The sequence below is a fragment of the Mizuhopecten yessoensis genome, unplaced genomic scaffold (assembly GCF_002113885.1).
Source record: "Mizuhopecten yessoensis strain PY_sf001 unplaced genomic scaffold, ASM211388v2 scaffold716103, whole genome shotgun sequence".
Lineage (NCBI taxonomy): Eukaryota > Metazoa > Mollusca > Bivalvia > Pectinida > Pectinidae > Mizuhopecten > Mizuhopecten yessoensis.
The window spans coordinates 112,841-127,324 of record NW_018479949.1 but is presented as its reverse complement, the minus strand read 5'-3'; the positions used below and the strand labels follow the sequence as shown (position 1 = coordinate 127,324).

Here is a 14,484-nt window from a genome sequence, read left to right as displayed (position 1 = left end):
GAATTAATAATTTGATTATTGGTTATAAACATGTCCAGATTTAATGACCTGCTTGTCCAGAGGTGCTGTACTCTCTTGAAGAAAACATTTATTTATTTTTGAAAGAATGATTCCACTTTTGAAATATTTCCCCCTGTTTTTCTAGGCCATGATGTCTGCGTATGATGATATTGCAGACAAGAATTACGAGGAGGAAGTTAACGATGTCAAGCAGTTAAGCGCCCCACCACCTCCCATGGTTTTCAACAACGTGGCCGACCAGGTCCGACTTGTAGGGATACGCAAGGACAAAAGTGCTCCCCTGGTAAGTACATCCCAGTAGGTCAAAGTTCATACCCTCCTTGGGGTCAGAGTTCATACATTGCTATTTGGCCAATGTCCATACCCTTCCAACAACTAGAGTTCATGCACTGCCAGTAGGTCAGAGTTCAAACCCTCTCAATGCCAAGAGATCATGCACTGCCAGAAGGTCAGAGTTCAAACCCTCTCAATGCCAAGAGATCATGCACTGCCAGTAGGTAAAATTTCATACACTGCCAGTAAGTCAAAGTTCATACACTGCCAGTAAGTCAAAGTTCATACACTGCCAGTAAGTCAAAGTTCATACACTGCCAGCTGGAGGTCAGAGTTCATACACTGCCAGGAGGTTTGAGTTCCTTTACTATAGGAACAGAAGACATCATGAGGTACAGATTTTGTGTAAACACTAACCTCTAGGCTGTGATGGTCTACCTGTCCAGTAGTTTTATCACTTGATTACAGTGTCATTCTGTAAATACATTCATGTCACGTTGGAGTAGGAACTTGTGTAATATGATCTATTGTGACCCCGTAACAGGACAGACTGTTATATCATCACAATAGAGATTTTAGAGCCAAGATGGCAATAGTTAGACTTCAAAAATCACTACTGATAAGGGCATCTATTTTTTGTTTGTTCATTATTCTAGCAAAAGTTTTGGTCAAATCTGATGATAAGGATCTAACATTTGTTTCATATGAGATTGATGAAACTCGTCAGAAACAATTCATTCTAACATTTTAACTCACTAAGATTCAAAATACAGTAAAAGAATGTGAGACTTGTTCCATAAGTCTGATATATTGGTATGAAAATAAAATGTTGTCGGCTTTATAAGTCTTCCTGTAAAGAGTTGAGCCTTGTAAGTCAAGCCATCTTCATTCCCTATAAATGTAGCTGGGATTTGAGAAAGCTGAATAATGAATATTAGCCACCATGTGTAGCAACACAACCAAATTGTCCCCTAAAACATCTGGATGGATGTTGGGATGTCTGGAGATGTATATTGATTTGCCAGTCCTAATTACCAACCCCCCAATAGATAGTTGTTAAGGAATATTGCTACATGTTAAATTGTTTCATCTTTTGTGTACATGTTGTGAAACCTGCATTTAAATGTGCAGAATGTCACTGTTTTACTTTATTATATATTTATGTAATTGAATGCATTGTACCACTACATATATCCTTGTATATGCAATGTATTTATGGCACAAAGACATTTGTGTCTATTGCTGAATAAAGAATAATATATATGTAAATCTCAGGGTCAAGTTATTTTTGTATTACAGGGAATTACAGTGAAGATAGACGAACACAGTGACCTCGTCATCGCACGGATCATGTCAGGAAGCATGATAGACAAACAAGGTACAATAGATAGACAAACAAGGTACAATAGATAGACAAACAAGGTACTATAGATAGACATACAAGGTACAATATATAGACAAACAAGGTACAGTAGACAAACAAGGTACAATATATAGACAAACAAGGAACACTAGATAGACAAACAAGGTACAATAGACAGACAAGGTGCAATAGACAAACAAGGTACAATAGATAGAAAAGGTACAATAGATAGACAAGGTACAAAAGATAGACAAACAAGGTACAATAGATAGACAAGGTACAAAAGATAGACAAACAAGGTACAATAGACAAACAAGGTACAATAGATAGAAAAGGTACAATAGATAGATAAGGTACAAAAGATAGACATACAAGGTACAGTAGATAGACATACAAGGTACACTAGATAGACAAACAAGGTACAATAGACAAACAAGGTACAGTAGACAAACAAGGTACAGTAGATAGACAAACAAGGTACAATAGACAAACAAGGTACAATAGATAGAAAAGGTACAATAGATAGATAAGGTACAAAAGATAGACAGACAAGGTACAGTAGATAGACATAAAAGGTACACTAGATAGACAAACAAGGCACAATAGATAGAAAAGGTACAATAGATAGATAAGGTACAAAAGATAGACATACAAGGGACAGTAGATAGACATACAAGGTACAATATATAGACAAACAAGGTACAATAGACAAACAAGGTACAATAGATAGACAAACAAGGTACAATAGACAAACAAGGTACAATAGACAAACAAGGTACAGTAGATAGACAAACAAGGTACAATAGACAAACAAGGTACAATAAATAGACAAGGTACAAAAGATAGACAAACAAGGTACAGTAGATAGACAAACAAGGTACAATAGATAGACAAACAAGGTACAATATTTAGACAAACAAGGTACAATAGATAGACAAGGTACAATAGACAGACAAGGTACAATAGATAGAGAAGGTAAAATAGATAGACAAGGTACAATATATAGACAAACAAGCTACAATAGATAGGCAAATCAGGTACAGTAGATAGACAAGGTACAATAGACAAGCAAGGTACAATAGACAAACAAGGTCCAATAGATAGACAAACAAGGTACAATAGATAGACAAACAAGGTACAAGGTACAATGTTTGTTCCAGTCTACTCAGCTGTAAATGAGAACATGGGTGGGCAATGATTGAATTGTAGAATGCTAGCTGTGAGCGCCGAACTGGCAGCACCGGCTGTATGCTTCCCAGGGAGTTGAGAAACATATTGAATGGTTTCAAAGGCCCTATAACCATTGATACTAAATTGGGGAACTGCTTTGAGACGACCTTCGAACTAGATTGTTATGAAGCGGTATTTAAGAACCTCGAATTATTATTATTTTTAATAGACAGATAAACAAGGTACAATAAACAAACATGGTACAATAAGTGAATGAATTAACAAAGCAATGACAGATCAGGTACACAACAGAGTGATCTCCCTTGAATCCATCTAAACACACCATACAATGTGGCCTGACTTGATTTCCATCTCCTGTTACTATGTAAGTTCTGACAAGGTGATCACATGATCTGACCGTTGATCTCCTTACACAATGTGACCTCTGATTATTGTGAATCAACACTTACTTTTTGACCACAGTGTATTTCCGATACTTTTTGACCACAGTGTACTTCCGATACTTTTTGACCCCAGTGTATTTCAGATACTTTTTGACCACAGTGTATTTCCGATACTTTTTGACAACAGTGTATTTCCGATAACATGACACGATGTGCCTTTTGACCCTCTTCATCATGTGACCTCTGAACCCATTGTTTTGGTGACCTTTGACCTTAGATACATTGTTATTTCAGATAGTGTTAAACTATCTAACTATTAAGCTCATTACTCAATGTGACCTCTGACCTCCTGAATATTTTGCAGGATTACTCCATGTAGGAGATATCATCAAAGAAGTAAATGGCCTTCAGGTGTTCTCTCCGGAGCAGCTTATGGAGATAATTCGGTTTACGGAAGGTTCCATCACTCTCAAGATTGTCCCGACAGTGGTTGAATCACAAATAAAATCACAGGTAACGGGTGGGAGTTATCTTCACATTCAGTTTCCAATGTTTTTTTCAATATTCACATAACCACTGTATACCAAGAACATTTCACCAAATCAAATAATTCATCCTTGCCAGTAAAATCTTAAATGTTCATCCTTGCCAGTAAAATCTTCAATGTTAATCCTTGCCAGTAAAATCAGTGTTCATCCTTGCCAGTAGAATTAGTGTTCATCCTTGCCAGTAAAATCAATGTTCATCCTTGCCAGTAAAATCAATTTTCATCCAGTGATCATTTTGCCTCTCAACAGTAATTACAGTACATGGTATGGTGTGTGCTGAAATTTGCTGTTATGATAAATTTGTCCTCATTACAGAGGTTGTAGAAAGCAAACATTGAACTTTTGGTAAATATTTCCAGTGAACAGTAATTCTGTTATTACCTGGTATCAATGTTTTGTAGAAATACATGCGTGCCCACTTCAACTATGACCCGAAGAAGGATCGGCTCATACCCTGTGCCGATGCTGGCCTCACTTTCAGTGATGGCGATGTATTACAAATTCTCAGCTCTGAGGACCCAAACTGGTGGCAGGTATGTCAAGGGGAACGTTCATGTTAGAGTGTTTGACATCTGTGTAAATTTGAAGTAGAGTGTTTGACATCTGTGTAAATTTGAAGTAGAGTGTTTGACATCTGTGTAAGTTTGAAGTAGAGTGTTTGACATCTGTGTAAGTTTGAAGTAGAGTGTTTGACATCTGTGTAAGTTTGAAGTAGAGTGTTTGACATCTGTGTAAGTTTGAAGTAGAGTGTTTGACATCTGTGTAAGTTTGAAGTAGAGTGTTTGACATCTGTGTAAGTTTGAAGTAGAGTGTTTGACATCTGTGTAAGTTTGAAGTAGAGTGTTTGACATCTGTGTAAGTTTGAAGTAGAGTGTTTGACATCTGTGTAAGTTTGAAGTAGAGTGTTTGACATCTGTGTAAGTTTGAAGTAGAGTGTTTGACATCTGTGTAAGTTTGAAGTAGAGTGTTTGACATCTGTGTAAGTTTGAAGTAGAGTGTTTGACATCTGTGTAAGTTTGAAGTAGAGTGTTTGACATCTGTGTAAGTTTGAAGTAGAGTGTTTGACATCTGTGTAAGTTTGAAGTAGAGTGTTTGACATCTGTGTAAGTTTGAAGTAGAGTGTTTGACATCTGTGTAAGTTTGAAGTAGAGTGTTTGACATCTGTGTAAGTTTGAAGTAGAGTGTTTGACATCTGTGTAAGTTTGAAGTAGAGTGTTTGACATCTGTGTAAGTTTGAAGTAGAGTGTTTGACATCTGTGTAAGTTTGAAGTAGAGTGTTTGACATCTGTGTAAGTTTGAAGTAGAGTGTTTGACATCTGTGTAAGTTTGAAGTAGAGTGTTTGACATCTGTGTAAGTTTGAAGTAGAGTGTTTGACATCTGTGTAAGTTTGAAGTAGAGTGTTTGACATCTGTGTAAGTTTGAAGTAGAGTGTTTGACATCTGTGTAAGTTTGAAGTAGAGTGTTTGACATCTGTGTAAGTTTGAAGTAGAGTGTTTGACATCTGTGTAAGTTTGAAGTAGAGTGTTTGACATCTGTGTAAGTTTGAAGTAGAGTGTTTGACATCTGTGTAAGTTTGAAGTAGAGTGTTTGACATCTGTGTAAGTTTGAAGTAGAGTGTTTGACATCTGTGTAAGTTTGAAGTAGAGTGTTTGACATCTGTGTAAGTTTGAAGTAGAGTGTTTGACATCTGTGTAAGTTTGAAGTAGAGTGTTTGACATCTGTGTAAGTTTGAAGTAGAGTGTTTGACATCTGTGTAAGTTTGAAGTAGAGTGTTTGACATCTGTGTAAGTTTGAAGTAGAGTGTTTGACATCTGTGTAAGTTTGAAGTAGAGTGTTTGACATCTGTGTAAGTTTGAAGTAGAGTGTTTGACATCTGTGTAAGTTTGAAGTAGAGTGTTTGACATCTGTGTAAGTTTGAAGTAGAGTGTTTGACATCTGTGTAAGTTTGAAGTAGAGTGTTTGACATCTGTGTAAGTTTGAAGTAGAGTGTTTGACATCTGTGTAAGTTTGAAGTAGAGTGTTTGACATCTGTGTAAGTTTGAAGTAGAGTGTTTGACATCTGTGTAAGTTTGAAGTAGAGTGTTTGACATCTGTGTAAGTTTGAAGTAGAGTGTTTGACATCTGTGTAAGTTTGAAGTAGAGTGTTTGACATCTGTGTAAGTTTGAAGTAGAGTGTTTGACATCTGTGTAAGTTTGAAGTAGAGTGTTTGACATCTGTGTAAGTTTGAAGTAGAGTGTTTGACATCTGTGTAAGTTTGAAGTAGAGTGTTTGACATCTGTGTAAGTTTGAAGTAGAGTGTTTGACATCTGTGTAAGTTTGAAGTAGAGTGTTTGACATCTGTGTAAGTTTGAAGTAGAGTGTTTGACATCTGTGTAAGTTTGAAGTAGAGTGTTTGACATCTGTGTAAGTTTGAAGTAGAGTGTTTGACATCTGTGTAAGTTTGAAGTAGAGTGTTTGACATCTGTGTAAGTTTGAAGTAGAGTGTTTGACATCTGTGTAAGTTTGAAGTAGAGTGTTTGACATCTGTGTAAGTTTGAAGTAGAGTGTTTGACATCTGTGTAAGTTTGAAGTAGAGTGTTTGACATCTGTGTAAGTTTGAAGTAGAGTGTTTGACATCTGTGTAAGTTTGAAGTAGAGTGTTTGACATCTGTGTAAGTTTGAAGTAGAGTGTTTGACATCTGTGTAAGTTTGAAGTAGAGTGTTTGACATCTGTGTAAGTTTGAAGTAGAGTGTTTGACATCTGTGTAAGTTTGAAGTAGAGTGTTTGACATCTGTGTAAGTTTGAAGTAGAGTGTTTGACATCTGTGTAAGTTTGAAGTAGAGTGTTTGACATCTGTGTAAGTTTGAAGTAGAGTGTTTGACATCTGTGTAAGTTTGAAGTAGAGTGTTTGACATCTGTGTAAGTTTGAAGTAGAGTGTTTGACATCTGTGTAAGTTTGAAGTAGAGTGTTTGACATCTGTGTAAGTTTGAAGTAGAGTGTTTGATGTTTGTGTAAGTTTGAAGTAGAGTGTTTGACATTTTTGTGACTTTGGCATGCATCATTTGACATTTCTGTGTCCTCTGTGAAGAAAGATTCAAGTTTCTGTGAAATATTTCACCTTTTCTAGGACACCTGACATTAGTATGTTTGACATTTGTTTTAACAGGCAAGGGTCGTTACTAAAGATGAAGATGGACAGACGGGACTGATCCCCTCTCAGCCGCTAGAGGAGAAACGAAAGGCTTTCGTACAGCCCGACTACGACTACTCCAAATCCAGTCTCTGTAGGTACACATTGCTCATTGCTCTGTACATTGTTGTTTTACAAGCTCTGTACATTGTTGTTTTACAAGCTCTGTACATTGTTGTTGTACAAGATCTGTACATTGTTATTTTACAAGCCCTGTACATTGTTGTTTTACAAGCTCTTTACATTGTAGTTTTACAAGCTCTGTAAATTGTTGTTTTACAAGATCTGTACATTGTTGTTTTACAAGCTCTGTACAGTGTAGTTTTACAAGCTCTGTACGTTCTTGTTTTACAAGCCCTGTACGTTGTTGTTTTACAAGCTCTTTACATTGTTGTTTTACAAGCTCTGTACAGTGTAGTTTTACAAGCTCTATACGTTGTTGTTTTACAAGCTCTGTTCGTTGTAGTTTAACAAGCTCTGTACATTGTTGTTTTACAACCTCTGTATGTTGTAGTTTTACAAGCTCTGTACATTGTTGTTGTACAAGATCTGTACATTGTTATTTTACAAGCCCTGTACATTGTTGTTTTACAAGCTCTGCACAGTGTAGTTTTACAAGCTCTGTACGTTGTTGTTTGACAAGCTCTGTACATTGTTGTTTTACGAGCTTTGTATGTTGTAGTTTTACAAGCTCTGTACCTTGTTGTTTTACAAGATCTGTACATTGTTATTTTACAAGCCCTGTACATTGTTGTTTTACAAGCTCTGTAGGCTGTTGTTTTACAAGCGCTGTAGGCTGTTGTTTTACAAGCTCTGTATGTTGTTGTTTTATAAGCTCTGTACATTGTTGTTTTACAAGCTCTGTTCGTTGTGGTTTTACAAGCTCTGTACGTTGTTGTTTTACAAGCACTGTACGTTGTTGTTTTACAAGCTCTTTACATTGTTGTTTTACAAGCTCTGTACAGTGTAGTTTTACAAGCTCTGCACGTTGTTGTTTTACAAGCTCTGTACGTTGTAGTTTTACAAGCTTTGTACATTGTTGTTTTACAAGATCTGTACATAGTTATTTTACAAGCCCTGTACATTGTTGTTTTACAAGCTCTGTACAGTGTAGTTTTACAAGCTCTATACGTTGTTGTTTTACAAGCTCTGTTCGTTGTGGTTTTACAAGCTCTGTACGTTGTTGGTTTACAAGCTCTGTACATTGTTGTTTTACAAGATCTGTACATTGTTATTTTACAAGCCCTGTACATTGTTGTTTTACAAGCTCTGTACGTTGTTGTTTTACAAGCTCTGTTCGTTGTAGTTTTACAAGCTCTGTACGTTTTTGTTTTACAAGCTCTGTAGGTTGTTGTTTAACAAGCTCTGTACGTTGTTGTTTTACAAGCTCTGTACGTCATAGTTTTACAAGCTCTGTACGTGTAGTTTTACAAGCTCTGTACGTTGTTGTTTTACAAGCTCTGTAGGTTGTAGTTTTGCAAGCTCTGTACTTTGTTGTTTTATAAGCTCTGTACATTGTTGTTTTACAAGCTCTGTATGTTGTTGTTTTATAAGCTCTGTACATTGTTGCTTTACAAGTTCTGTAGGCTGTTGTTTTACAAGCGCTGTACATTGTTGTTTTACAAGCTCTGTAGGCTGTTGTTTTACAAGCGCTGTAGGCTGTTGTTTTACAAGCTCTGTACATTGTTCTTTTACATGTTCTGTAGGCTGTTGTTTTACAAGCTCTGTATATTGTTGTTTTACAAGGTCTGTAGGCTGTTGTTTTACAAGTGCTGTAGGCTGTTGTTTTACAAGCGCTGTACGTTGTTGTTTTACAAGTTCTGTAGGCTGTTGTTTTACAAGCTCTGTATGTTGTTGTTTTACAAGCTCTGTAGGCTGTTGTTTTACAAGCGCTGTAGGCTGTTGTTTTACAAGCTCTGTACATTGTTGTTTTACAAGTTCTGTAGGCTGTTGTTTTACAAGCGCTGTAGGCTGTTGTTTTACAAGTTCTGTAGGCTGTTGTTTTACAAGCGCTGTACATTGTTGTTTTACAAGCTCTGTAGGCTGTTGTTTTACAAGCGCTGTAGGCTGTTGTTTTACAAGTTCTGTAGGCTGTTGTTTTACAAGCTCTGTACATTGTTGTTTTACAAGCTCTGTAGGCTGTTGTTTTACAAGCTCTGTAGGCTGTTGTTTTACAAGCTCTGTTCGTTGTAGTACTTTGGAAGCCAGACTTAACACAGAGTTTATGCCCCCTCTTATTACATAGCTGTTTATTGACTGTAATAGTTTTCTTTTCTGTTTTATTTCAGTGTGTGGTTTAAAAAGAAGGAAAAAGAAAAAGATCAAGTATGCCACTAAAAATACTACAGGTTTGTGTTTATTTAAACAATTCAGTTTGTTACATAATTTTGATCATATTAAATTACAAAGTCTTTGAATAGTGGATAGGTTGTAAAGTTGAGGATATTGGCAGATGTTGAACTACATTAAATGGATTTTGTGTTGATTAACCTGAGCAGTTCTCCAACATTTCTAAATCCTATTAATTGAATTCAAAATTTGAGAGGTCTGCATCTTATTTGGAAAAAACAGTTACGATTGTATTATTTTAAATATTGATAAAATGATATATTTACATTTGCGCTGCAACTCCCTATATGAACACTACCAGCAGAAATGCATTTCATTTGAGTATGAAGCAAAAACTCTTGTGATGTAACACATAGTTTACTTATGATGTAAATCAATCTATTCAATGGGGTCTTGTCACTTTGCTTCGGATAACATGGAGAATGCCCCTGCGTCAAACGTTCAAATGACTACGGTTAATTATTGGCGCCAATTTCAGTTAAATAGGGCTGTTGCGCCAATGTCGTTTAAAAGACGACGCATATACAAAATGCAGTAGATAAATTAATTATTTAAGAACAAAAAATAAAATTCAACAATTGTTCTATAGTAAAAATGTAAATATATGGGTTGAACGGTGGTTTAAAAAAATATTCATGTCGTTATGAACTCAAATCGGTTACATCCATAATAAACATGAACAGGCTTCATGCAATTGGATGTAAATGATTTGTGTTCATACCGGCATGATTTTTTTTTAAATGCCGTTCAATCCCTATATGATATCTTGACTCGGGTTTCAACTATGTAGAACACTCCAGGTTATCTTGTGTTACTATTGGTTCATAACCAGTGTAGTAGATGATGCTGAGACAGATAGCAGTTTGTTGATAGTATAGTCCACAAGAGATGGGTTGATTTGACACTAACGTTTGGTTGCTTTCAGATTTTGACAGATGCGACCTGTCCATTTACGAAGAGGTTGCGCGGATGCCGCCGTTTGAAAGGAAGACACTAATTATTGTCGGTGCGACAGGCGTCGGTCGTAGATCACTCAAAGAGAGGCTTCTGAAGGATGATCCCCGCAGATTTGGGGCCGTCATGCCGCGTACGTTTCAATTATTGCTGTGGTTTATTCGTTTATAATCCACTGAAGTTCACTAACTTTCACTGTTGCTTGTGTTGGGGGGTTGTAAGTTAATGATTTACTTCAAATATAACGAACAGTGACACATTTGTTTGACTAAACTGATGAACTAAATGTATGGTAATAGTTTTTTTTCAGATCTGCAGTGTATTGGATAAAAAAATATACACTTAATAACAATAGCAGACATTGTAAATTCAGTAAAAAACCTTCTGTGGTAAAATTGAAGAAAGAAAGAATCCACATATGTTTTTATTAGTCTCTACTTAACATGTGCAGGGATGCTGGGAAACTACTTTATTTGATAGACATTTAACAAAATCAGATGAATTGAGAACGAGAGAAAATAAAATTAGAAATTTATTGTGAGAGAAGGGACTATGTATGGTTTGGGCGTGTTTTGGCCCCCAAATGCATCAAAATTCCAAACCTTTAAATGAACTTTCAAACGACTGTTTCTTTAAATTTGAATACTTCCCAAATACTATCATAAAAATATTTATTTGTATTTCCGATAATTGTTGCCATGGTAACAAGTTCAAAGCATAAATTAGAAAAAATTGATAATTAAGTGAATATTGTCATATTTTGCGTAGTTTCTCTCCTTGAAACTATAGAGCGCATGCTTGAACAAACTTAATATCAAAGGATAATGTACCTGTAATACATCTTGAGGAGAAATATAAAGTTTGTTCAAGAATGTGCTCTATGATAGCTAAGAGAAAAACTAGGCGAAAACCTGTCAAAAAAGACTGAATATTAAAATTTCATTAATTTACACAAATATTAACTGGTAACCATGGCAGCCATAATTGAAAACATAAATCAATGTTTACATAAGAGTACTGAGGAAATATTCAAAATTAAAGAAACAGTCATTTTAAAATGTTATTGAAGATTTTGAATTTCGATAAATTGGGGGCCAAAAAAGGCCTAAACCATATATAGTCCTTTCTGGTTGACAGAAAGCCATGATGAGAAGGGGTATCAGGCTAAGGGTGATGATTGGCCAGAAGATAGAATCAGGGGCTATCAATTATGTTCAAATTAATGGCCAACTGAAATTAAAGGTCACAGATGTCACAAGTTCTAAAAATTGTTTTAAATCATTTCTTCTGAGTAACCAAGAGCCGTAGGGTGATAATATTTGTAAAAAGAAATGACCTTGACCCACTTTCTAGGTCAAAAGAATAAAAATGTAGGAAAAACAGAAACAATTTCTTCTCAATAGCCAAGAGCCACAGGGTGATGATATTTGGGATGAAGGGCTACCAAGTTTGTTCAACTGAATGATGTTGTTAGACTTTCAAGGTCACTGGCATAAAACATGTTAAAATCTTAAAACCTGTGGGTTTTTGAACTCATTCACCCCTGAAGTTTCATAATGAACTATTCCAACCTTTATATTGGAAGGATTCATATGTGACTTCAGGGGTAAATGAGTTAATAACCAAAAGTAATAGGTAAGGATATTTATCCTATAGCTTTATTGAGGCTAATAAAGTATATTTGACCTTGGTCCACATTTAAGCTTAAACGTGGACCAAGGTCAATTATACTTAGAATAAGAGGAGGTAAGTGATGCAGGCCCACTGGGCCTCTTGTAAAATTTTGTCGAAGGTAAACCAAATATTTGGAGTGACAAGTAACAGGGAGGGGGCGTTCTGTTACAGACACGTGTCGGGAGATGAGAGATGGTGAAGTGAACGGGAAAGGCTATTTTTTCACTGACCGTGAGACAATGGAGGATGACATTAAGGCCGGGCTTTACCTGGAGTATGGAGAATACAACGGCAACTTGTACGGCACAAAGATAGACTCTATTAACCACGTCACCAATGCTGGGAAAATGTGTGTGCTTGACGTCAATCCTACGGTAAGTTCCGTAATATTATTTTTTTAGATCTATTCAGATCACCTTTCGTCTGTTGTCGTCAGTAAACTGTTTACATTTTTGACTCCTTTTAAAGAACCAGTGGATGGAATTTTTTCAAACTTGGTCAGAAATCGCCCTTGGTAGAAGAAGATATCACACGTAAAATAAGGATTTCTGCCCCATCCCCAGGGGCAAAGGCGAGGCCCAAAAGGGAAAATTTACCAATATTTCAAAAGTCTTCTTCTTCAGACTCAGATATGCTACAATCAAATCTCTGCATGGATGAAAAGATCATCAGGGGCTTTATCTTTATTGTGAATTTCATTACATCTGGGCCATCCTTTCTCGCTGGGGGAGGGGTAAAGTTAACTGAAGTTTATACAATGTATAGGGAAATAACACTTGGGTGTATTTTGTCCATTTAAACAGGAAATTAGGATTATGATGCCAGATGTCAGTTAGTTGGTATGAGAAAATAAGATTCTGGGTTGCCCCAGGGGCTGGAGGGGTGGGGCAAAAATGGGGAAAATGGCTAAAAGTTAAAAAAACAACTTCCTCAGACTCAGATTTACTACAATTAAATACTCTTCATGGATAGAAAGGTCCTTTAAAAAGATGCATTAACTAAGTTGTAAGTTTCATCACCCCTGCTGTCCCTTGGGGAGAGGGTAAAGTTTATTATAGTGTATTTAGGTAAATAACACTTTTGGGTATAATTTGTCTATTTTCAGCAAAGAAATTATTCCTACTCGGTTGGAATAATTGTGATGAGATGGCAATTAGTTCGTATGAGAAAATAAGATCTGTCCTTACCCAAGGGGCTGGAGAGAGTTTGGGCCAAAAAGGGGAAAATGGCTGAAATTTCAAAATCTTCATACTCAGTTGTTCAAGAAGCAAGTTTCTTTCATGGATGGGAATGCATATATTGGTGCATTATATACGTTTTTAGTTGTATTACCCTTGGGGCATCTGTTCTCCTTGAGGAGGAGATAACTTTACAATGGTTTATATAGGGAATTAACGCTTTTGACTATATCTTGTCCATTTTCAGCAAGAAATATTTAAAACTTGGTTGGAATAGTTATAATGAAATTGAAATCAAATAGTAACAGAAACTAAGATCCTGACCTATCCCAGGGGTGGGCCAAAAAGGAAAAGTGGCTAAATGACAATAGATATTACATTTCTCAATAATAATAAAAAATATCAAAATAGTTTTTAAAGTTCTTTTCCTTTGGTGACATGACAAGTATTGTGTTTCACTTTGTTTACATTAACACAGGTTTGACACTTGTATTGTCTCTGTGACGTGACATCAAATCTAGTGTGTGTGCGGACAGGCTTGCATGGGTGCGTACAGGACTGTTGAATGGGACACAAAATCTAGTATATTTAAAGATTTACCAAACTCTGCATGTTTATGTCATATTACAGTCGCTGAAGATCCTGAAGACAGCCGAGTTCATGCCCTTTGTGGTGTTTATAGCAGCCCCCAGTGCAGAAGCTCTCAAACGCATGTATGATTATGGGCGACAAAAAGGCATTGTCGTGCGTAGAGGGGTAAGTGCCTTTAGTCCATGGTAAATTTGGAAAATAGAGCAAAACAGTTTCATTTCATACTCGTCTTTTAACAGAGATGCTTCAGGAATATACTTGATTGATAATCTTGAAAGGCCTTGATTGATTAAGATATGTAATACGTTGAAGGCTTGAATACACGTTCATGTACAATGTCGTTATCTAACTAGCCCTAGGATTTTATTTGATTCAGTTCTAGTTCAGCTGACAGACACACCTGAGATAATATCATTTGACACAAAGTAATATTTAAAAGTATCATTTGACACAGTAACATGTGACACAGTAACTGGTAAGACAGTAACATGTGACACAGTAACATGTGACACAGTAACAGGTAAGACAGTAACATGTGACATAGTAACATGTGACATAGTAGCATGTGACACAGTAACATGTGACATAGTATCATGTGACATAGTAACATGTGACACAGTAACATGTGGCACAGTATCATTTGACACAGTAACATGTGACACAGTAACTGGTAAGACAGTAACACATGACACAGTAACATGTGACACAGTAACAGGTAAGACAGTAACATGTGACATAGTAACATGTGACATAGTAACATGTGACACAGTAACATGTGACATAGTA

At 36.3% G+C, this 14,484-nt stretch overlaps 1 protein-coding gene across 1 annotated transcript in view; it reads left to right on the top strand.

Moving 5' to 3' along the window:
* LOC110441714 (MAGUK p55 subfamily member 6-like) overlaps positions 1-14,484 on the top strand; it is a 40,022-nt gene that overhangs the window by 9,317 nt on the left and 16,221 nt on the right. Inside the window, exons 5-13 of the mRNA XM_021484934.1 lie at positions 146-304; positions 1,594-1,672; positions 3,596-3,744; positions 4,181-4,312; positions 6,929-7,046; positions 9,241-9,300; positions 10,227-10,388; positions 12,101-12,303; positions 13,738-13,863. Coding sequence (XP_021340609.1) covers positions 146-304; positions 1,594-1,672; positions 3,596-3,744; positions 4,181-4,312; positions 6,929-7,046; positions 9,241-9,300; positions 10,227-10,388; positions 12,101-12,303; positions 13,738-13,863 — 1,188 coding nt within the window. The remainder of the gene's footprint in view (positions 1-145; positions 305-1,593; positions 1,673-3,595; positions 3,745-4,180; positions 4,313-6,928; positions 7,047-9,240; positions 9,301-10,226; positions 10,389-12,100; positions 12,304-13,737; positions 13,864-14,484) is intronic.